This window comes from Camelina sativa, chromosome 20 (genome assembly GCF_000633955.1).
Source record: "Camelina sativa cultivar DH55 chromosome 20, Cs, whole genome shotgun sequence".
Classification (NCBI taxonomy): Eukaryota; Viridiplantae; Streptophyta; class Magnoliopsida; order Brassicales; family Brassicaceae; genus Camelina; species Camelina sativa.
The window spans coordinates 11,409,556-11,431,444 of record NC_025704.1 but is presented as its reverse complement, the minus strand read 5'-3'; the positions used below and the strand labels follow the sequence as shown (position 1 = coordinate 11,431,444).

General features: G+C 35.0%; 3 protein-coding genes across 5 annotated transcripts; 1 reads left to right on the top strand and 2 right to left on the bottom strand.

Annotated features, from left to right (window-relative positions):
* On the bottom strand, positions 50-2,855 carry LOC104770503 (SNF1-related protein kinase regulatory subunit beta-1-like). Of its 2 annotated transcripts, XM_010494937.2 has the most exons (5): positions 2,514-2,855; positions 1,241-1,351; positions 969-1,147; positions 711-873; positions 50-619 (listed from the first exon to the last, which is right to left on the bottom strand). In XM_010494937.2, exons 1-5 carry the CDS (start codon positions 2,715-2,717, stop codon positions 302-304), a joined length of 975 nt encoding a protein of 324 aa, XP_010493239.1. In that variant the 5' UTR covers positions 2,718-2,855; the 3' UTR covers positions 50-301. The 2 variants fall into 2 exon arrangements, with proteins under 2 accessions (XP_010493239.1, XP_010493241.1); XM_010494939.2 differs by lacking the exon at positions 1,241-1,351 and having other exon boundaries at positions 52-619; positions 2,514-2,839.
* On the top strand, positions 8,087-13,458 carry LOC104770502 (la-related protein 1A). The gene is made up of 15 exons (XM_010494936.2): positions 8,087-8,524; positions 8,807-9,269; positions 9,433-9,592; positions 9,767-9,857; positions 9,966-10,037; positions 10,401-10,583; positions 10,679-10,848; positions 10,991-11,060; positions 11,144-11,248; positions 11,326-11,633; positions 11,725-11,868; positions 11,985-12,048; positions 12,203-12,348; positions 12,446-12,550; positions 12,774-13,458. The coding sequence occupies exons 1-15, from the start codon at positions 8,270-8,272 to the stop codon at positions 12,916-12,918; spliced, it is 2,481 nt and encodes an 826-aa protein (XP_010493238.1). The 5' UTR covers positions 8,087-8,269; the 3' UTR covers positions 12,919-13,458.
* On the bottom strand, positions 13,883-20,283 carry LOC104770500 (protein argonaute 9-like). Of its 2 annotated transcripts, none has more exons than XM_010494933.2 (23): positions 20,158-20,283; positions 18,561-18,793; positions 18,238-18,443; positions 17,933-18,139; positions 17,711-17,847; positions 17,524-17,621; positions 17,342-17,439; positions 17,085-17,244; positions 16,879-16,995; positions 16,692-16,799; positions 16,541-16,603; positions 16,350-16,463; positions 16,082-16,250; positions 15,880-15,992; positions 15,636-15,773; positions 15,378-15,505; positions 15,160-15,225; positions 15,014-15,077; positions 14,805-14,916; positions 14,651-14,724; positions 14,474-14,568; positions 14,341-14,372; positions 13,883-14,251 (listed from the first exon to the last, which is right to left on the bottom strand). In XM_010494933.2, exons 2-23 carry the CDS (start codon positions 18,789-18,791, stop codon positions 14,076-14,078), a joined length of 2,706 nt encoding a protein of 901 aa, XP_010493235.1. In that variant the 5' UTR covers positions 18,792-18,793; positions 20,158-20,283; the 3' UTR covers positions 13,883-14,075. The 2 variants fall into 2 exon arrangements, with proteins under 2 accessions (XP_010493235.1, XP_010493236.1); XM_010494934.2 differs by having other exon boundaries at positions 15,071-15,077.

Below are 21,889 nucleotides of genomic sequence, written 5' to 3'. Positions count from 1 at the left end.
GAAAAAAAAAAAAAAAAAAAAAAAAAAAAAAAAAAAAAAAAAAAAAAAAAAGAAATAAATGGCATTTTTGACAATTGTTGCAGGAAACAAGAAAATTCGCACTTTTTTGTTTTCTTTGTTACAATGAGAAGCTTTTTGTACATAAGCACCACCAAACCAAGGTAACAACACAGAGAGGTTAATAAACTCAAAGTTGGGCACTCACGATGATCAAAGAACAGGTTTCACATACTTGACTTGAGAGGGGGATTATAAAAAAAAAAACAGAGATAGAGAACAATGTGGCATTGGGTTTTGGGTTTTAGGGCCGTGTGAGTGGTTTGTAGAGGACAACAGTTATGTACTTAGACTCGAACCTGTGTGTTAAACCCAAAGCTACAATCGATTGAGGAGTCCACCCTTGCTCTATGAACACATGGTTTAGCACCACATGTTGCGGCTTTGTGGCTACGGCTGTTTCTTCAGTTGTGCCAAGAAGTGTTAGATGAAGCTGTGGTGGCACCACCAGTGGCTCTTTTGCGTAATCTTCTGCTGCTGGAAGTGTTTGACCGTAGCTATGTTCAGGTGACGGTGGCGCCTCAAACTCCACTATGCTTTCTGGGTTTTCTGGCACAAAGTTCTGCATAAATGATTGCAGATACTGTTACACAGTAAGTTGAGATTGGTAGATTAGATTTAACATGAAAACAAAGAGACAGGAAATTACTTACATGAACATCAAGAACGTTACAGACATTTCCCACTTCATCTGATACAAAGGGTAAATCTGGGATGTATTTGGATTCACCGTCGACAATCACCTTGTAGTGGTATATGCCAGATGGAAGAACAAAGAGAATTGAGTGGTCTTTTCCAGACTTCTGTAGCTTCTTCCTAAAGAATGTAAAATAGATATATGCTTAGTACACATATACATATATACGGAAAGCTCGAAAGCAAATATTTGATAAACATATTTTAATGTATACCTTGATCTCCAATTGTCCCATGATCCTTCCACCGCCACATCATTACCTCCCTGGTTCCATGTAATGATCGTTGGGATTCCTTCCTCTGCGGGATAATCAAAAACTCTTGGAGTTTGGTTCCATAGGATGTTATTAGGAGAAGGAGGGGCGTTTGCCCTCTGCAATGGAGCCACGGGAACCTGAGGTAGTAAGCACATAAAATTTAAGCCGAGAGATTTTTTCAAAACAAAGTGCGAGAAGAACTGGCGAATGTTATACAACATTATATCTACCCTCTGACACGAAATGCAGCCATTAGGTACACATGTTATGCCTAAACAATGGAAGAGGTGACGCATAGGTGAGCAAATGTTGTAAGAAGTTAGGTGGAATAACAATGTGCGCTGAAAAGAAAAGGAGTGGAACAATGAATATAGCAAGCAATAGAATGACAAATTTACTATAATCTAGACATGACCCTGATTACCAAAAGATATCTTACTAATCCCACCAAAACAGAATGAAGAAACAACCACAATCTCTATTCGTTCAAGTAAATTCAAGCTCTGCGTGTTTACATTCAAAAAGGGCTAAGAAATGAACAAGCTTGCCCTCCCTTTCAAAATGAAAGCAAAGGAACATTACACAAAAGACTCACGTTGAGACATACCAATCAACAGAACGATATCAACAAAAAAAGTAATGGCCGGAGAGCAGGAGGAAAATCAAAATCAGCAATAGAAACCTAGAACAACAAGAATTATCATCCAATCTGACAGGTACAAACCTTTCTACATTAGGCAAGACATAACCAAGACAACAAACAAGAACTTCCCTACAAGCAGATTTGCTAGGAAGATTAAGCCTCTCTCTCTCTCTCCCTTTGCCAAAACGAGGAGAACAACTTGTTCACTTCTTACCAGAATTTTTGACATCTTAAGAACCAACAGACAGATTCGAGTCAAGTCCAACTCCATCATACAAAAGATTCCACTCACAAAAAGTGCTTAGACTCAGCAAAAATTCTCTCCCTTCACAGATACATTACACAAAAGATTCACTAGGGGACATCAAGACTCAAGAATCATGACCGGACTAGAGAGCGGCAGGAAAACAACAGCTAGAACACTTAATTAACATATTAAAGACAGGTAGCAACTTTTCCACAGTATGCATTATCTCAAGATACTTTAACAAAGATAAAACAAAAAGAGATTCCCTAGTTCAGAATCTCTAAACCCACCTACAGAAAAAAGCCTTAAGAACAAGAAATCTAAATCTTTCCCAGCTGACAATCCTAAGGAAGAACAAATCAAAGTATACAAAATAGAGTCCACTCCATAAAAAAGGTTGAAGCTTTTGTTCTAGAATCCAAAACGAAGAAATGTCTCAATTAATGAGACATATGAAAAGTCAAGTGAATATTCCTTTAAACTCAACCACCAAATCAGAAGGAGGAGACGAAACTTCCAACAATGTTTCAATTAAATCATTCAAAACCCCAAACCATCAAATTCAAAGATTAAAACACACAGAAATAGAGAGAATCGAGAGAAAGAGGGAAACCTGAGGAGCGAATAAGAAAGGAGATGGAGATCGAGCGGGACTTCCGGGAGGAGAACTGCTCATAGAGTCTGAAGAAGGACGACGATGACGACTGCGTGCAGAAGGATCGCCGCCGTTGGATCTCGCCGAAGATGAGGTGACATCTGCACCACCACCGCTAGTTACGGCGGTGGCGTCGTCTTCTTTTCCGTTGGCATTTCCCATCTGGAAACCCCAAATCAAATAAGTGAGAGAGAAGAAGAAGAAGAAGAGAGAGAACCAGACGTGAAGAAAAATGGAGGGAGGGGGAGGACGAAGGAGGGGAGAGGAGATGATATAAAAACTACCCTGAGGTTAGGAGTTAATTACGAGGAATGCCATCGGGTAGTGTAAAGAGATTTGCATAGAAAAGGGCTTTGAGAAATTATTGTAAATCCGTACCAAATGGATAAACGAGTGACTTGGCGTCCAAAAAGTTGATAATTATCCTTCTTTTTTTCTTTTTTCTTTTATGATATTATTGCAATCATTGAGAATGAACTTATTCATCTTTTAACAGCTAGTTGCATTAAAAACTTGTAATGTGATTCTCATGAAAGATATAAGTATATAAGAAATTGAAGAACATAATCAAAATTTACAAATAGAAGATTGGAAAAGAGATTTTCTTTAGCTAAACGATATTGCATATTCGTAGAGTTCATCGGAAAGTCACAGAAATAAACTTTTGCTTCCAATGACTGTCTCACAGTCCGTCGGAACTAGTATTTGTTAAAAATGAAATAGTTAGAAACTATTGTATTCTTTTCTGTAGCTAGAGTTGTTATGTACAAAATTAGGTATGACTCTTTATTGAACAACGACAACACTTGCAATGTTGAAAGTGAAACATCATTGATAAACACGTGCATTCATTAGCAATATTACATTAGAGTGAATAAGTGAATTATACTCTGTTTGGTGCACACTAATACTGCAAACCGTATGTTTTTTGGTTATTGTCATTGATTACAGTATAGTACTATAGTTTATTAAGTATGTTCAAAAATTAATTGGTGTTTCTAGTGGTAATGTAATGTCCTTGACTAATTTAACTCCAAATTTAAGTAGGATATTATTGACTCAAAGCTATAGAACTTAACAACACCTTGTGGCGTATATAAATAATTACTGTATGAAATTTTCTGAAAGAATAAAAGTATCATGAAATTTATTTATTACTTACGAGTTTCGTAATGTATTTTTTTTGTATTGGTTATAGGTCCAAAGATTTTATTGAATGACGTCGGAGTCGGAGGGATTCAAAACCAATGTGTAAATTTGTCAAAACCGATGCTTGCTTGCTAACTTTGATTCTCGGTTTCTGTCAAATATATACCGATGATCATGGATTAGTCATGTGTCATTTGGTTCAACTCTTACTAAGTGATTAGGATTTAACCCGCGGTACATCGCACGGGACAATATTTTAAATTTTAAAAATTTAAAATTTATATTGTATTTATTTATTATTTTTTTATTGTTTTATTAATTTTTAGATTGTATACTTATGAATATTTATTGGATTTTAAAAATATATAATTTAACAGGTATTTGATATAAGTATTCAAAGTATAGGATTTTTGTCGTGTTTTTAAAGTTTTAATCTGTGTAGTATATGTGTATAATACATTTATCTTCTGGTACACATCTAAAAGTTTTTAAAAAAAAAATTCACTTAACTCCCTATATGAGATTAAGAAAAATACTTAGGTTCACCCCTAGGGGTAAACAAAAAGGTTCACCCCCTCTTTTCTCAGTTAATCAGAATCTTCTATCTAATATTTCATTAAAAAAATAAATCAAAATTAAATTAAAAAGCAAAACAAATTAAGGAAACAAATTATGTATACTTTTTAATTACGGAAAGTTAAATATTGGCTTGGTTTAGATTTTTAAAATTAGAACAAAATTATGTCAGTTTGGGTTTACAAATGAAGTGGTTAGGGTTTAGATTTTACAATTAAAACGAAATTATATGTCGGTTTGAGTTTACAAATTAGGTGGTTAGGGTTTAGATTTTACAATTAGAACGAAATTATATGTCGGTTTGGGTTCACAAATGAGATGGTTAGGGTTTAGATTTTACAAGTAGAACGAAATTATATGTCGGTTTAGGTTCACAAATGATATGTTAGGGCTTAGATTTTACAATTAGAACGAAATTATAGGTCGGTTTGGGTTCACAAATGAGATGGTTAGAGTTTAGATTTTACAAGTAGAACGAAATTATATGTCGGTTTGGGTTCACAAATGAGATGGTGAGTGTTTAGATTTTACAAGTAGAACGAAATTATATGTCGGTTTGAGTTTATTAAAGAGCGGTTTATGTTTTTAATTTTATAATAATGTATACAGATTTTATTTCCTTATTTTTTAAGGGGGTGAACGAAATTATATTTCCTTAATTTTATAATAATGTATACAGATTTTATTTGCCAACCCGTATCACCAAACTCAAAATAAGTTTTAGCGTAAAAAAAAAATCAAAATAAGTTTTTTATCAAGTTTAATTATGTTAATTGTTTTACCAAATTAGCATATTTTTATAGTTTATAATTTTCCTTGGAAATATATATAGTTTATGATAATTAAGAAAATTTTAATTTTTTTGGTAATTTCTCAAAAGATAAAAAATAAACCAAATTATATGAGGGATTTTCAACATATTTAACGTGACGTTTTATAGAATAATTATTATCATTATTTTAGTCAATTATTAAACACAAAACAAAAGGAAAAAAATAAAGTAAAAAGACTTCAAAAACGTTTTTAAGAAGAATTATTGATAAAAATCAAAAACTAAACAAATACCATTCAAGATTATTTTGCAAGAACTATAATCTATACCAAAAATAAAAACTAAAAACCATAAAACAAAAAATCAAATAAAAACTGCAAAATAGTTGATATGTACAATTTTTTTTCACATTAAAGAGTATATAGACATATGAAATAATTATTATAAAAACGCCTAAATAAATAAGAAAGGGAAAGGGGATCCCTTTAAAACATTGATATTGTTTCGATTGTATAATTGAGATTTGTAGAGATTATAGTAATCAAGTGTGAGAGATTATGACAATAAAATAAAATATTGGTCGATTTCTCAAATTGCAGTAATTAAATGTTTTGAATAGTTTAGGAGATTCTAGCATCCAGAAAAATAGTTTTGGAGATTTAATGGGTTAAAACTTTAATGGTAGAGTTGTTTTTGGAAAAATCGGAATGTATAGATGTTGTTAAGATTTTATGGCAATAAATGTAACAAATGTTGGTCAATTTAAGAAAATTTAGTATTTGAATTTCTCTGCAATGTTATTTATGGAATTATTTTAGGTGTTAATGTTGTAAAACAAAAATTAAATAAGGAAAACTTAGGGGGAGGTATTGGTTTAGGATTTAGAAAGAGTTTTAATGATTTTATGTTTTTTAAAATCTTGCTGATTTTTAAAATCATAGGAAATTAGAAAATAAAAATGAAGGATTCTAAGAGGGGTGTATTCAACTTAACATTTTAAGTGATTTGTGTGAAATTTACAAATTCTATGTTAGTCAATCATGGATTTTAAAAAGCCTATTAAAATCCACTGTTATTGAACTGGTGATTTAAAAAACTACTTTAAAATCCATTAAAATCCTTTGTTATTGAACTGATGATTTAAAAATCTACTTTAAAATCCACTGTTATTCAAAACAGTTTTGTGGATTAGGATTTTAATAATTTTTAGGATTCTGGAGGATTTGTTTAGTTAAAAATACAGAAATCCAAATCTCATGGTTTTAGGTGGGATTTGAAAGAATTTTACAGAAAATCATATGAACTTCCCTAAAATCCATCAAAATTCTAAATTTCCTAAATCCCATCAAATTCTCCAAAATCATGGTTTGAATACACCCCCCTAAGAGATTGTTTAGGAAGTTTTTTTAAATCTTGATGATTTGTTTTTCCTAATCTTGTCAAATCTTTCATAAAATCTTTCACAATCTTTCTATTTGATGAAAGAGTTTTCATGACTTTTGTTATGAAGGAAATGATATAAAATCCTAAACCAATAACATAAAATTTGAATTCATTAACAATCCAAGATTCTTTTGTTTTACTTGAATAACATAAAACTTTTAATGACTTTTTAAAACTCTTAATCCAATAACACTAGATTTATCAAGACTTTAGATAACTTTTTACAAATCCACAACCAATAACACAAAAATTTTAAAGAGTTTTAAAAAGTTTTGATTGAATAACAACATATTTTACATAACTTTTAAAGTCATTAAAATTCTTTCTAAATCCTAAACCAATACCCCCTCTTAAAGGACATAAACCAAAATGTACTTCAAAAATGTTAATATAGATGTCATGCACTTTCCTTCTTTAATTGTTTTCTCGCTCTGTTTTTTTCTTTTTTTATCACTTTTAAATTGTAAGAATTCTTATAGTATTGCTCTATCATTTTTTTTTTTTTTTAACATCAACCCTGTAATTTCTTTTGAGTTTTTCGCCAACAGCATATCTTTTTTTAGAAAAATGTATACTATCAGTAGTACTTGAAATATCTTCGAATAACATGTCACTTAAATTTTCATCAATATAACCCTTCCTCATTAGTTTTGTTAGAAACATTATCAAGTAAACGATAAATATTCCATAGACACCCCAAGTAGGAAATGTCATTTCAAGAGAGAGAATAAAATTTCATTTAGATCTTGATCAGTTACATTATGTTTCTTCTAAGATTCACAGAAGCCTCATTCATCTTTTGGTATAATTAGAAGATTTTTATTTTATTTTCACAAATTAGGAGAATTGAGCATCATAAATCTTTGCAAACATCCATATCATTATTTAATTTGGACAATTCTTCCAAATATTTTCAGCCTTCTCATCTATCACCCTTTTTGATCATGTTATTCTAAACCATTATCTTACTCACCAGTCACCACCAACTTCATTACTTAAGCCATCATCGTTTTTTCTATCTAATTCCATTAACAGTTTCAATTATAATTTTAACATTCAAAACCACGTTAATTGCACAAGATTTCGTCCACAACATTATCAATTTCTCTAGCTATTTCGATCTCGTTTTGACTCCTTCCACAGCATCACATATTCTTTCTTTTTAAAATAAACATGATCACTTGTTTGGTAGAATTAATGGAGACTGGTGGTCTAGTGAGAGTAAATGAGTAATACTAAGTTGTTAAAGGTTAATTAAAGCATTTTATTAAGAAAACCTACACAAATGATGTTTTTAATCTTTTGCTGTCTCAAAACATAAAAATGATGTTTTATTTTCTCAGACCAAAAAATAACAATTAATGATTTGTAAGGGTTTCCCTTATTTTCTTTCTCGACAAAACAATTGAATTTAAATCATGATTTATATTCTGTAATGCCAATTGAAAATTTTCAAATAAGGAAAAAGAGGAAATTGCTATATACAAAAACTATAAGAAGTATATAAATTAAAAAAAATAATAATAATAAAGAAAGGGTAACTAGGGTTTTTGGGGTTATACGTTTCACTGTTTGTGGTATCACATTCGCTTATTCCTTCTTAAAAGAGTGTCGCCACCAAAACACACACTTGCCTCCTCTCCTTCAACCTCTCTCTTTCTCATCACATTGCGTCTTCCTCCTCCCGATCCTTGAATCCTCGTTACGTGTCTTTTTTTGATTCCGATTGAATTGTTATTCGTGTTTTCTTGATCTGAGTTTGGAAGTTTCTCTGATGATGGCGGAGACTGAGGGATCATTGGCTGATGATCGAGAATTGATGATCGGCCGTGACGGTGGTGTTGTTGCCGCCGCTAAGTCTCCGTGGAAAACAACCGCTTCTCCTATTGAGACTGTTGATGCTCCTGTAATGGGAGCTGATTCCTGGCCTGCGCTCGCCGACGCCGCTCAACAGCCTCGTCCTAAGAATCCTCCGCCGCCTGCTCCCCCTTCTAAAACCATTCCGACCTCCACCCCAGCCCCTGCTCAGGTTCGTTTTTTTGTTAATGTTGTTGTTGTGCTGCGGTTTAATTTTGAGTGTTGTAAGGTATCTGATAGTGATACTCAATAGCTGTTGTGTTCGTGAATCGTGATTGGTTTAAGTTTCTTGAGAAACTTGATCGAATTGGTTTTTTTTTCTTTCACGAATTTGATGCGTATGATGTTTACCTTTGCTTGGGTTGAAAGCTTTACTAATTGAAAAAAAGCATTGCATTGCATTTATTGAGGTTAAACTTAGTCCCTGAAGAAAGTTTCTTGTTTTGATGTTTAGGCTAATCCTGGTCAAGCGAAATCTAAGGGTGGTGGTAAGGCTAATCCTGGACACAAGAATCCATCTGGGCGTCATTCAAAACCAGGTCCGAGGAGCAACCAAAATGGTCCTCCACCTCCTCCTCCTTACCTTGTACATGCTGTACCATATCCTCCACCTCCTTTTCCACCTATGGGACCTCCGCCACATGCTGCTGGTCCAGATTATCCATATGCTCCTTATCCTCCGTTCCCAGTTACTGGACCTCCTGTTGCAGAGTCTGGCAATGAGAAACAAGTTCAAGCTTCCCCTCTTCCACCTGTGCTCCCACCTCCTCAAGCGGATCCTGGAAAGCCTTGGCCGCATCAGAGAGGTTTTGACCCCAGAAACATGCCACAAGGTGCTGGACCAAGAACTTTTGGAAGACCTCCATATATGGGTCCAGCTCCTGGATTCCTCGTTGGTCCAGGTCCAGGCTTCCCTGGTAAGACATTGACTCTCTGTCAAGGTGTTTAAAAATGGAACTGGCTGGGAGCAGTTGATAATATGAACTATTTTGCTCTGAAATATATCTAGCATTAAGATAAGAGGATAACTGTTCGTTTTTGTTGTTTGATTGCTTTTGTTTGTTTCTTCATTTGACACAGGGCCTGTATACTACTTGCCAGCTCCACCCCCTGGAGCTATAAGAGGTCCTTATCCTCCACGCTTTGGTCCGTACTCTGTAAACCAGGGTCATCCAGGACTATCTCCAGAAAAGATAGACTTAAGGGATAGAGTCTTAAAACAGATAGAGTATTATTTCAGGCAAGTTATGCTTCTCAACAAAAAAATTCTTATGCTTTAAAAGATATTTAGCTTATTCCTTATTGTGCCTCTGGGAAGTTTATATTTTCCATGCCTTGAGTCCACCTTTACTGATTATAGAATTGGCACCTCAACTCACTGTGCTTACCTTTTTTTTATTAATTCCCTTTTCAGTGATGAAAACCTTGAGAATGATCATTACCTCATTTCCTTGATGGATGAACAAGGATGGGTTCCCACAAAAATTATAGCTGGTTTCAAAAGGGTAAAATTTGTAACACGAGCTTGACTTGCTTTCTTTTGCATTAGTCTATTCTGTCATTCGTGATTTGAACAAATTTGTTGGTTTTAATTTTTCTTTTACTCTTTGCAGGTTAAGGCAATGACCATGGATGTTGATTTTATAGTCTATGCGTTAGGGTTTTCTAATTCTGTTGAAGTGCAGGTCAGACTACCACACCTTACTTATTTACTGGTTTAAATGCCAAAGTCTTGCTTTTGTTAATGGGTTTTGGTACTAACACATGTTGGCGGCTTTAGATTAGCTTCTTTATTTTTTTAAAATTGTTTCTTTGCATACTTTGTTTTCTCTGGTTGTATTGTGTATTTCTACTGTGGTGATGCTATCACAAAAAAAAATGGGTTTGAGCTTTGTCTCTGGATAATAGTTTAAAGAAGCCCTAATTCTAACCTAACTCAGAGCATGATTGGTTTCTACAGGTGTAAGACCTATATTTGTCAAAGTAGCATAAAAATGCTGGTACATCTATCTGTTGGATGATAATTTGAAATACTGGTACTTTTACAGGGTGACAAGATGCGCAAGCGTGACAAGTGGTCTGAATGGGCTCCTCCATCTAAAAAGTCAGCCTCTTTGGAGAAAACTGGAGACAGTGACAAAGGATCCCCAGAAAGTATAACAAGCGGGGATAATTATGGTAATTCTTCAAAGGGTTCTTCAAAGCCTACCATGCGCGACTTCTCTTCAGAGGTAAACTTTTGTTTTCTTTTAGTAGAGACACTGTAAAAATGCTAATGTAATTTCAGTTTTTGCTTTAATCATTGCTTTTCCGTTCTGATGTACAGGGATCTCGGTCAGCAAGAAGCAATAATTACAAAAGTGTTAGCCTGAAATCATCAGCAGATGAAAAAAGAAATGTGGATGACTTGTCAAACGATTTTTCAAACACGTTTTTGCTTGACGAAGAATTAGATCTGGAGCACAGAAGCCCGAGAAAGAGTGGACTGTCGAAAAGGTAGTGCGTGCATAATTTTATTACTCCTGATATTTGCTTTCTGCTCTCTTTGTTTCCAATATGCCTTCTTTTTGGATGTGAATCTGAAACTGCATATATAAAGTACTGCCGTTGATGCTTTGGTTGATTTGACTTTTTGTAGCATTGAGTATGAAGATGATGATATGACTGTTGATGATCAAGATATTCAGAAACTTGTAATTGTTACCCAGGTATTACACGGAACTAGTTATATATTTCCTTGAACTCTGTGTTGGTGAAATCAATTACTCATGTTCCGTTATATGCTGGACAGAATAGTGGGAAAAGTGATGGCACTGGAGTCGGTGGGACAAAAGCAAAAAACATTCCTAAGGAGCTTGCCTCCACAATAAATGATGGTCTTTACTACTTTGAGCAGGTTAGGAATCTATGGCTTGAATATAATATGATTAACCTTTCTGGAGTCCAATTTCTAATAATTACCAATGGAAACAGGAACTCAAAAAGAATCGATCTGGCCGTAGGAAGAACAACTCCCATTTGGATAGCAGAGATGGGAAAATTAAATCTGGGGGAGGATTGAACACTAAATTAGGAGAAAATTCTGTAGCAAATGATGGAAGTGAAGAGCATGGAATCATCACTTCCCGGAGGAAGCAAAGTAAAGGAACGCACAAACATCATACGGCCCATGCGCGGAGGTTCTTTTCGAGTAACATAAGAAACCATGGAAATATATCAGAAAGTCCGCCTAGTAGCTCCATTGGATTTTTCTTTGGTTCTACACCACCAGACAGTCATGGGTCTGTATCTTAGCAGTCCATTATATTCCCTACTTATTCATATTCTTTATCCGTTATATTATCTTATTCTGTTTTTGTTGACGTTTCACAGCCCTAGGCTTTCGAAATTGAGTTCATCGCCACAATGTACACTCCCTGGAAGCAGTCCACCTGTGGGCTCGTTACCAAAATCATTTCCACATTTTCAACATCCAAGCCACCAACTGCTGGAAGAGAATGGATTTAAACAAGAAAAGTAAGTATGGGTATTCAGTTAGACAACTTAAGTTTATTGTATGGAGCATTATTCTTGGGGGGATAAGATTGTATCTTGAGGCTCTCTGTTCTCATTCCTTTAAAATGTACGCATAGGTACTTGAAGTATCGCAAGCGCTGCTTAAACGAAAGAAAGAAGCTGGGTAGCGGATGCAGTGAGGTCAGTTTCATGTTTACCTCCTTTCTATGATTTTTGGCTCTCATCATGCTCTTCAAAAGAAACATGCAATAATCTTTACATATGGAGTTTCTCAACTCATTCTATTACATTAGTCTGATTGGTGGTTTGTGAATTCTGGATGTTATATATGCAGGAAATGAATCATTTGTACCGATTTTGGTCGTATTTCCTTAGAGATACATTTGTCTTGTCTATGTATGAGGACTTCCAGAAGTTTGCTCTTGAGGATGCAGCTGAGAACTACAATTATGGGTTAGAGTGTCTCTTTAGGTTTTATAGGTAATACATACTTGTTATACTTCTTCTGTTTTCCATTTTTTCACTGCGGATCCAGTGTGACTAATCCAACTAATATTGCTCTGCCTTTTTTCTTCAGTTATGGTCTGGAGAAGCACTTCGATGAGGACCTTTACAAGCACTTTGAGCAGCTATCGCTTGACTTCTACCACAAGGGAAATCTATATGGCTTGGAGAAGTATTGGTAAGTGATCGTTTATTACTGATTATGGTTAAACAATAACGTTGCTACTGAATTCCGTTATGGATCTGTGATTCTTGGTGATGTCTCTAGAGATTATGCCGATGGAGAGAAGTACGGTTATATTAGATGGGCTTGTAGTAATCTAGGTTGAAAGATGCTTCAATGCACATAGAAAATGTTATGTTGGTTGTGCTTTAAAGGATCTAATCCTGTCTTTGTGTAGGGCATTCCACCATTACCGAGGCAAGAACGAACCAATAAAGAAGCACCCTGAGTTAGAGAAGCTACTGAAGGAAGAATACCGTAGCATAAAGGATTTTCGAGCAAAGGATATAATCACCAACCAAAAAGACAACAAGTCTCACTGATGGATGTGAAGAAAAGAAGCAGAGAGAGATATATGTTGTTGCTGCTGAGCAAAATGGTGCTTCAATCTTGACCTAAATTTTTGTGTATCTCTCTTCTTCTGCGGAAGAGACCAACCAAGTGAAGCCATCACTCTGAATTTTACAGGATATTTTCCTTGGTGGTGTTTTCCTTTTTCTGGGATTATTCTTTTTTTGGATTTTGGATGCAGGATCTCTCTCTCTCTCTCTCTCTCTCTCCAATACAAACAGAGCTTTGACTGAAGAGGCGTTCATCTACACTGAGTTTCGCCCTCTCCCCCTGAAAAGTTGTAATCTTTTCTTTTTGTACATATTAGGGATATTTCATTTTCTAATTTTTACTCAATTTTGGAAAAAAAAAGAAAAAAAAAAAAGAAAAAAGAAAAGCAAAAAAGAAAGGATGTGATTTGTAGTGTCTGTAGAAACAATAAGAGATGTTTTACTTTGACATTTTTATTTAGACAGTAAATTTTGGTTTGTAAATTTTTGTCTCTTGTAGCTTATAATCTCATATTTGACATATGTCGATTTTGCTCTGTTTTTTTCTTTGTTACTACTCAAGTACAACCTCCTCAAGTTATTTCCGTCTCCGGTGGTCTAAATCACTTAAACAAGTTAAATTTCTTTAGACACATTTTTATTTGTTCCTAATAGTTCTCATGAATTTGTAATTAACTGTAACGCTTATGTGTTCAAAACGAATTCGCATTTTACCAACATTTCTACAGTAATGAAAACTTTTACTATATCTATTGGTTACTTGAGAAGAACTTTTCACTTGGTTTTAATATTACTAAAGGGTTGTAAAATCTCTGAAAAAACCTAGCCCTTTGAAATTACTAATCAAATTACAGATGAAATTTACCGGTACGTTCCAATTTCACAATGAGACTACTCAATACTCAATAATAATATCTGATAGACGTTAAAAGTAGAGATACCGAAATGTCTTAAAATACCAAACTTGATTATAAAGCATAATAAGATCCAACCAACAACGCCCAGGAAAAACAGAAACATAAAGAGTATCAAAAAGAGTATCAAAGTTGAAGGGTCGACGAAAAACAATTATGAGACATCGATCCCAGAGAAGATTTAAACAAAATAGGGGGCATTTAAAGTTCGTGGACTGTTCTCCATCAACAGAAGAACATCGAGGTTGCAACCTTACCATGCAGCTGCGGCATGGGAGGCACAGGGACAGCCCCAGGTGTGGTGATCCCGCCATGGCTGCTTGAAGTCTCAGACATCTCTTCATACTTCATCACCGTTCCCATTTGCGCAGCTGCCAAATGAGCATAGCAAATGGGTGCAACTGCAAAAAAAACAAAAGAAACTTTAAAGTTGAGATATTGCACATAATGTAACTATCAGCAATCAATACATAAAAGATGTGAGCATTACCGACTGAGATGGCAGTGGTGCTCCTCTGGTAGCTACAAATATCAAAGCAGACAATTAAAAGATTGTTGTCAAAGTTTGGAAGACTTTGTAAAACCACAAAGATACCAATCAGACAAAGACTTCTAGTTCTTACACATAGGATAGAGAATGCACAAGTTCTTGGAGGTCATCTGTTGCAAATCCAATCTCATCATAGAGCACATGGTAATGAGTTGGCCTTGTAGTTCCCTAACACATCGAAATCAATAGAAAAGTGTTAAGTTTGATACATACTGGATTCGATCAGAAGACTAATGTAGGAGCTACTTACAATCATCCCAGCATGGGCACAGAGATAGAAATCATTGTTGCGTGGGTGGCAGATCTGGCTGTCAATTATTGTTCCTGCAGGCAGACACCACGTTTCAGGTCATTTGAAACGCAATGACCAATATAAAATCATGCACTGGTGAAATGGGAATTACCTGGTGGAACATTATCAGGGCCTCTGCTCTGAAAGAACTTGGTATGGTGGTTCTTCTGGGCAACAATCACTGTAAACTTTGGATTCCAATTTTCATCCAGAAACTTACAGGCCTAACAATATAACCACAAAATCAGGCCAAATATGAGCAGGATATACTAAATAAACCGTGTTTGTGTAACTGGAAAGTTCCAGAACCATAATCCGTACCTGCATCATCTGATCCAATTCAATATTAAGAACTTGATTGAACTGAGACTCACTCACACCATCCCTACATGTATATTAGTAAAAACAGTGAGTTAAAAAGTTGAATTCTAACTTTTACATGATTCCTTAAATAGATTTAAGTCTACCTGAAAATGATGATGTGCTCTGGTTTCCTCTTCTCTGAACTGAAGTAAAAGTCGAGCAAGAGCTCCCTGTAAACAGTAGGTAAATCTCTAAATTACACTGGTGTCCAGCATACTTAAAAAAGGATGAAAGAATATTGTTCCATTGACAGGGCCCTAATAATGATTAAGATAACAAAGCTCTGCCCAGAGCAATGAAGATAACATTCCATGATTTTTACCTGAACATTCCTTCATCTTTGTCAGAGACAAGTTTGAAGAGATTGTCAATCATTTCCATTTTGCGTGATTGTGTGCGTACACATGCCTTGTATTTTGAGATGAGTGGCCATTGTCTGGAGCTTACAACCTATGATTTCCAAACACAAATGCCAAGTTATCAGAAATGAACACTCAACACTAGATGAGAGTAAGAATGTCCTCTCGATAAACGCAAATTGAAAGAGATCATAAGAAACAATTACAAAAATCAGTATTACCGCAGCAATTGATGGTATATCAGACATTCCCGGGGAACCATGGGATACATCCATCCCAACAATGATGGTAGGGACTTGGGTTACTTTTGGCATTGCTGGAGAGCGCTCCATAGCTAGCATAGAGTTCAGTCCACCAAGCTACATATACAAATAGAATAGAATTCAGTTCAGCTGTAAGCCTGTAAAGTCTTTAAAATCTGTCCTGAAATTCTAATTGAACAAAGTCAAAATTTTCAGAGACTACCTTGGCATTTATCTTTAGAAGAACATTGGTGAGATACTGATCGTTCACTCTTGTAGGAGCAATGCACTGAGTCACAATTCCAAGATCAACAAGATTCTTTTTCTTCCAAGGACCTGAAAATTTTCAGACACGTATATGAATAGTTATGCATTTGCAATCAAGGGGAAACAGGCCCTATTGAAGAATGTTAAGAGAGATGTACCATAAACATCAGAGTTTTTCCTTTCAGAGAGTATGCAAAGAAGGAACAGAGGCGGCCCTGGGAGTTTGGATTTTATCTGCTCAAACATATTCTCCACTCTCTTAGTAGCTGGTGCATTCCTAAACTGAGGATTTTCAGTAATGACATCCTTGAATGGATGCTCTACGTTCTGGGAATATAAGGGGGAAAAGGGAAGAATTAATAGGAGTTGTGCATATGATTTTATTTGTGAATATAAGGGGGAAAAGGGAAGAATTAAAAGGCTTACAATTCCTTTCGCCTGTCCACATCTAATCAAGTCACGAATGAGCCCATTTGTATCACAACGAGCAGAGAAGTTCACAACAGCCCATCTAGTAACCGTCGTTGGCTCAACAAGTTTCTGCATTAAGGATTTCAGTTAGTAGTAGAGAGGTAAAACTATTCCAAGTAAAGCAAGAGATTAAAAAATCTAAGCACCTTATTATTAAAGTTCCAACGCCCATTGTTTGGCCTTAAGTCCATTCCATTGCCCACTTTCAGCTGTTTGGAAGCAAGGACAAAGATAATCAGTATTAAAACAACCAGAAGCTATAAGGAAAAGATACAGCAAGAGAGCAAGGAGAGTCACATTTGGTGTTGGTAGAATGCGGCCCTCCACTTGGGTGAAGTTAGATATAATGCTGACACCACTATCTTGCAACACAGGGTCAGCATTATAATTGCTGTCTTGTAGACCCTGCAAGATAAATCAGAACATAAATCATAATAAACAGAAAAAGCTTCAAAGTGTCAAGGTTAATGAAAAGAAGACTTACTTTGGTTAGAGAAGCCATTCTTTCTGGTGGCTTCTGCCTAGACTTTTCTACTAGCGCAGCCCTCTGAAAATTGGTAAGTGATTTTGTGTATCGTTGTAGGGACACAAGATCACAGAACTGCGAACGTGAAAACCAACAAGAATTGTCATAATTAGTTATATTAAAAATTGTGGGAAAGCAGAAAACAATAATGCACTTAAAATTACCTCAATGGGGAAGTAAGTGGGACGCTTCGGCTTACCAACATTGATGCAAGGAAATTCAGCTGAAGATCGCACATCAATGTTACGTTCCTTATAATAGTTGAGCACTGTGATCTCAACCTCCTCAAATTCTCCCTTGTCGTTAGGTCTCCTCCATGTAAACCTATATCAAATAAGGACAGATATATTAGAATGAACTCAAAGCAATATACATGGTGATAAAAAAAAAATCAGATGAATTTGTATTAGAATGACCATACATCTGATCTTTGCATTTTTGCTCACTTAGGCCGCTGATTTTGTATTCTCTGTTTGATAGGGTAACTTTGACCCTCAGATTCTTGAGAACACGTTTAGCCTATTAGAAAACACTAGGTGAGTACTTCTCAGAGATGCTAATACATTAGTCAAATATATTACAGCATAAAAGAATATGACGTACCTTGTTCCAGTCCACACCAGATGGATCTCTCTTGTTCTGGTTTGCTTGTAGGAATTCAACCACAGGTCCAGGTTGTACTATCATGGTAGTTGAAGTGTCTGAAGAAAATCCAAAGCAAATAATCAAAGTCTAGCAACCAAATGTTACAAAGAAGAATCTAACAACATGAAATCTTAAAAGTACTCACCAATATTCAAGGACAAGCCTCCCTGAGTAGTTCTGAAACTTGAATGGAAGCCTCTACAACCACTCACACCTCCACCAATTGGAACAAAGTTCTTTACGTCATTGTGGAAAAATGACTGGCGAACAAGGAGGCAACCTCTGCAAACAGAAATAACATAACATAAACGATCAAGCAAATAACTTTTTTTTTGAAATACAAAGAAATACCCAGAATTTAACTTACTGCTTAGCTGCACTTTGGCGCAAAATAACATCCAGCACTCTTATAGCATCTTGAAGATTCTCTGTCTCCTTCCCTTGAAGAGCGCTTGCAATAGCCTGCATGGGGATCTTTGCAGCATAACTTATCTCAACCATGAATTTCTTAGATTGGGTGGGACGCCTTGATCTTTTCCTATCAGCGTCGTTTGTGTCATTTCCAGAGTTATTTCTGCAGATAAAGAGGATATCATAGCATTATAGACTTGGAAGAAAATGAAACAGATTTCACAGAAACAATATAAAATCAAAAGGAATCAAGTTCCACACCTGCTAGAAGGTACATCTTCAAGAACAACAGAGAAGTCAAGTTTGTTGCTGGGAAGAGCACCAACAGTGAAGAGAGTCTTCTCGCCATCATAAGCAAAGTATTTGGAACCCAAATCACTCTGATAGGTATCCTGAACTTTGTCAAGAATCTTTCTGCCTATACCTTTAGCCTCCACTGGACGGCCATCTTCATATGAGATAGCAACCTGTATCCAAGACAAATCCAAACATTATCATTTATCCTAGACACTAGACAAAAAAAAAGAAATAGAGCTATGGTAGAAATAGGATTAGTAGAGGACACAATAATATATAATACATACACTGTAGTGAAAGAAGTAACCGGTAGGTTTGTTGAACTTGACTCCAAAGTGATTAGTAAGAAGAGGAATCTTCTGTCCTTTGGTCCCGCTACCTCTACGAGCCATTGGGAGAAGAAGGTTCTTTTTGACAGGCACCAGTTCAGGGACAAAATCTGTTGGAACGAGAGGCGGAGGTGGTGGTAACCCTCCATCTTGCTTTACGCCACTCCCACTCGCTTCATCAGAATCCATCTCTGAGCGTACAAAAAACACAAGGTCAGAAAACAAAAACACACAACCAAAAATTAATGGCAATGGTAAAGCATGAACGCTAGCTACAAATATCAACAGAACAAACCATGGATTCAGATTTCATCATCACAAAAAAAACAAAGCAATCGTCACACAGTTACTTAAAAAGTTAAACTCAGCAGATAAAACATGCTCCAGGAAAAATGGCAAAAAAAAACGAGCAGTCACGCAAAAGCACTGAACAACCCATAGTCTAACAGATCAATAGCGATGAAATCTAAAGAAGAGATTCGTCAGCAAACCCATTACATCATCACAAACGAAACTCAGATTTCTCACAAACAAAAAAAAAAACCATTAGCGTTATGCTTCAAGCGACTAAAAGCAACAAAAAAAAAAAGGGAAAGCAAAGAAACGAGCATTCACGCAAAAGCACTGAACAACACATAGTCTAACAGAGCAATAGCGATGAAATCTACAGATCTAAAGAAGAGATTCGTCAGCAAACCCCATTACACCATCACAAACAATACTCAGAAAGAAACACAGATCTAAGATCAACCAGAGAACACCTCAAACAAGCATAAGGAAGATATGACATAAACAAAATATGGTGAAGAAGAACGAGATGTACGTGCACATGAAGACATATATACGACCAAAAAAAAAAAAATCGTCAGCTAAAAAAGCGAGTGTGGGTGAAGGAGAAGAGAAAGAGATCTTTGGAAAAAAGCGAATGTAGAGGAGACAAAGAACACAGAGCAGCAAAAGAAACCCAGAAGATTTTTTTCTCGGGAAACTTCAACGAAACAAAAAGCAAACACGCCAACAACATTTATTTTTCCCAGGTTTCTCAACAGATAGAGATCAGAGAGAAGACCCCACGGAAAAAAACAAAAATCCCCAAAAAAAAAAATCCAGTGAGCTACAACATGAACAAACACTACTACGAGTCTACGATCCCCAAAAAAAAAAGCAGAGAAGCTTATGAAACAACAGCCAAAAAAAAAAAAAAAGTAGAAAAATCACGACTCACGAGTTTAGAGCGTTTATTTAACAGCTAAACGAAGACGACAAAGAAGACAAATCAACACTAACAAAGAAGAAATCTAAAAAAAAAAAACTCAGAAACCTAAGAAACAGCCAAAATAAAAAAAAAGCAGAAAATAACAAGTTTAGATTGTTTTACAGCAAAACGAAGACGACGAAGAAGAAGACAGATAAACACTAACGAAAGACGAAATCTAACCCAAAAAAAAAAAAAAAACTCTAGAAACCGAAGAAATCAACAGTAATGATGCATGGAAGGTAGAAATCGAAGATACATTGAACGATTTCCACTGTAAAACAACCAAAAATCATATACCTAGTCGTTCGTTGTTGTGCTGAAGACGAGAGACGACGAAAACAACACAGAGCAGAGCACTTGAGAGAGAAGAAAGAGAGAGAGAGCTTTTAAGGGAAGAGGAAGAAACGGAGGAGAGGAAAAGGGTTTGTTTTTTTTTTTTTGGGGAAGGGTTTGGTGGTTCACTTCTTCATATATTAACTTCTTTTACACCTCATCATTATACATTAAATTATTAAATAAATAAAAAAATTGCAGACGCAAACTAGAGTATATTATTAAGTTATTTATTAAAAGGGGAAAAATACCATATTTTGTTAATAATAAATAATTTTGGTGAATAAAACGGATAATTACATGTTTGTTTACTTGGAAACTATAGGAGTCTACATAGAATCAAATACTTATTATATATATACTAGTCAAATTGTTTTGTTGGAAGTTTTATTATAGAAATGTTTTTATCTACAAATTAAAAGAATAACTTTACACTTTTCTTTTCTCTCTCTTAAAAGAAAATCACACACACCACTTATCAGTTTAGTAATTACGGTTATTAATTGGGATACTGGTTTAAGTAAATTAAACGATTTCATTTCGCATAATGAATGAATACTTGTTTTAGCTAATACCTATACGTATCTCTTTCGATTCATAGATTTCTTCAAATTACTATTTTTGCCGTTCTTTGAGAGTGTCTATGTTGTAAAAGATGTTGGTCTTTCTTATGGTGTTATGCTGACTGGTCTATATCTATATCTTTCTCCACTTCCTATTTGGAATTCTAACAGTTTTACAAAAATATTTACATGATGATTATATATATCAAAGATTTATTTGGAGTTGATAACTCTTTTAATTAAAGCTAGGCAGGCACGGTTCTGTGATCTAGTAGTAGTAGTAGCTAAGTACCATTGCGGAATTGTGGATGGTATCAGTTGAAACTTGAAAGTGTTACTTTCATTTATGGTTTTATATCTTTAAGCCATTATGTATTCATTGATTGATGATGGCCACATGACGATCTCTTCTATATGAAAAAACTGTAAAGAACATAATATGCGCCCTATATATATGTTACAATAAATGAATATAACGAACATAGGAGATCGTGCATGCAGTGATTAATTATTGAATCATCGTATCCATATATATTTTCAAATGTGAATTTAATCAACCTTAAGAAAGTAGCTGTTGGCTACGTTACGTATCTTAATTTATAGAACTAAGAAAATGTATAAAAAAAAAAATATTTGAGTATATAAGTTTATGTAAGTTTATAAGGCGGTTTAAAATGTCAAAGTCTTGAGTTTGTGATTGTTAATAACCACAAAAAGAGACAAATTTTGAGTTATGTGTATTCAATGAATTAGAAAAAAAAAGATACATTTGTTTTCTTATAACATTTTAAAAAACAATGGGTCAAATTTATATATTCATCATATCTTAACTCTTAAGATTAAGCCTAATTCCCAAGTATTAGTACAAAGATTGGAGTCTTATGAACACACACACACACAAAACGTTCTCGAGCTAGTTTATACTTTATACGTACATACATGGGCGCTTGGCCTCCAGCTAATTTCAATCCCGATAGAAGTTAATTAAGTTATTATACTACACTAGTACTTATCACGGAAAGCTCATCGCATCATGAAATTTTTAAGCGTGTGCATTGTGTGATTCGATCATTTGTGTCAAACACAAACACAAACCTTGAAAACAATAACGTATACTTCTTTTTAATTTATTC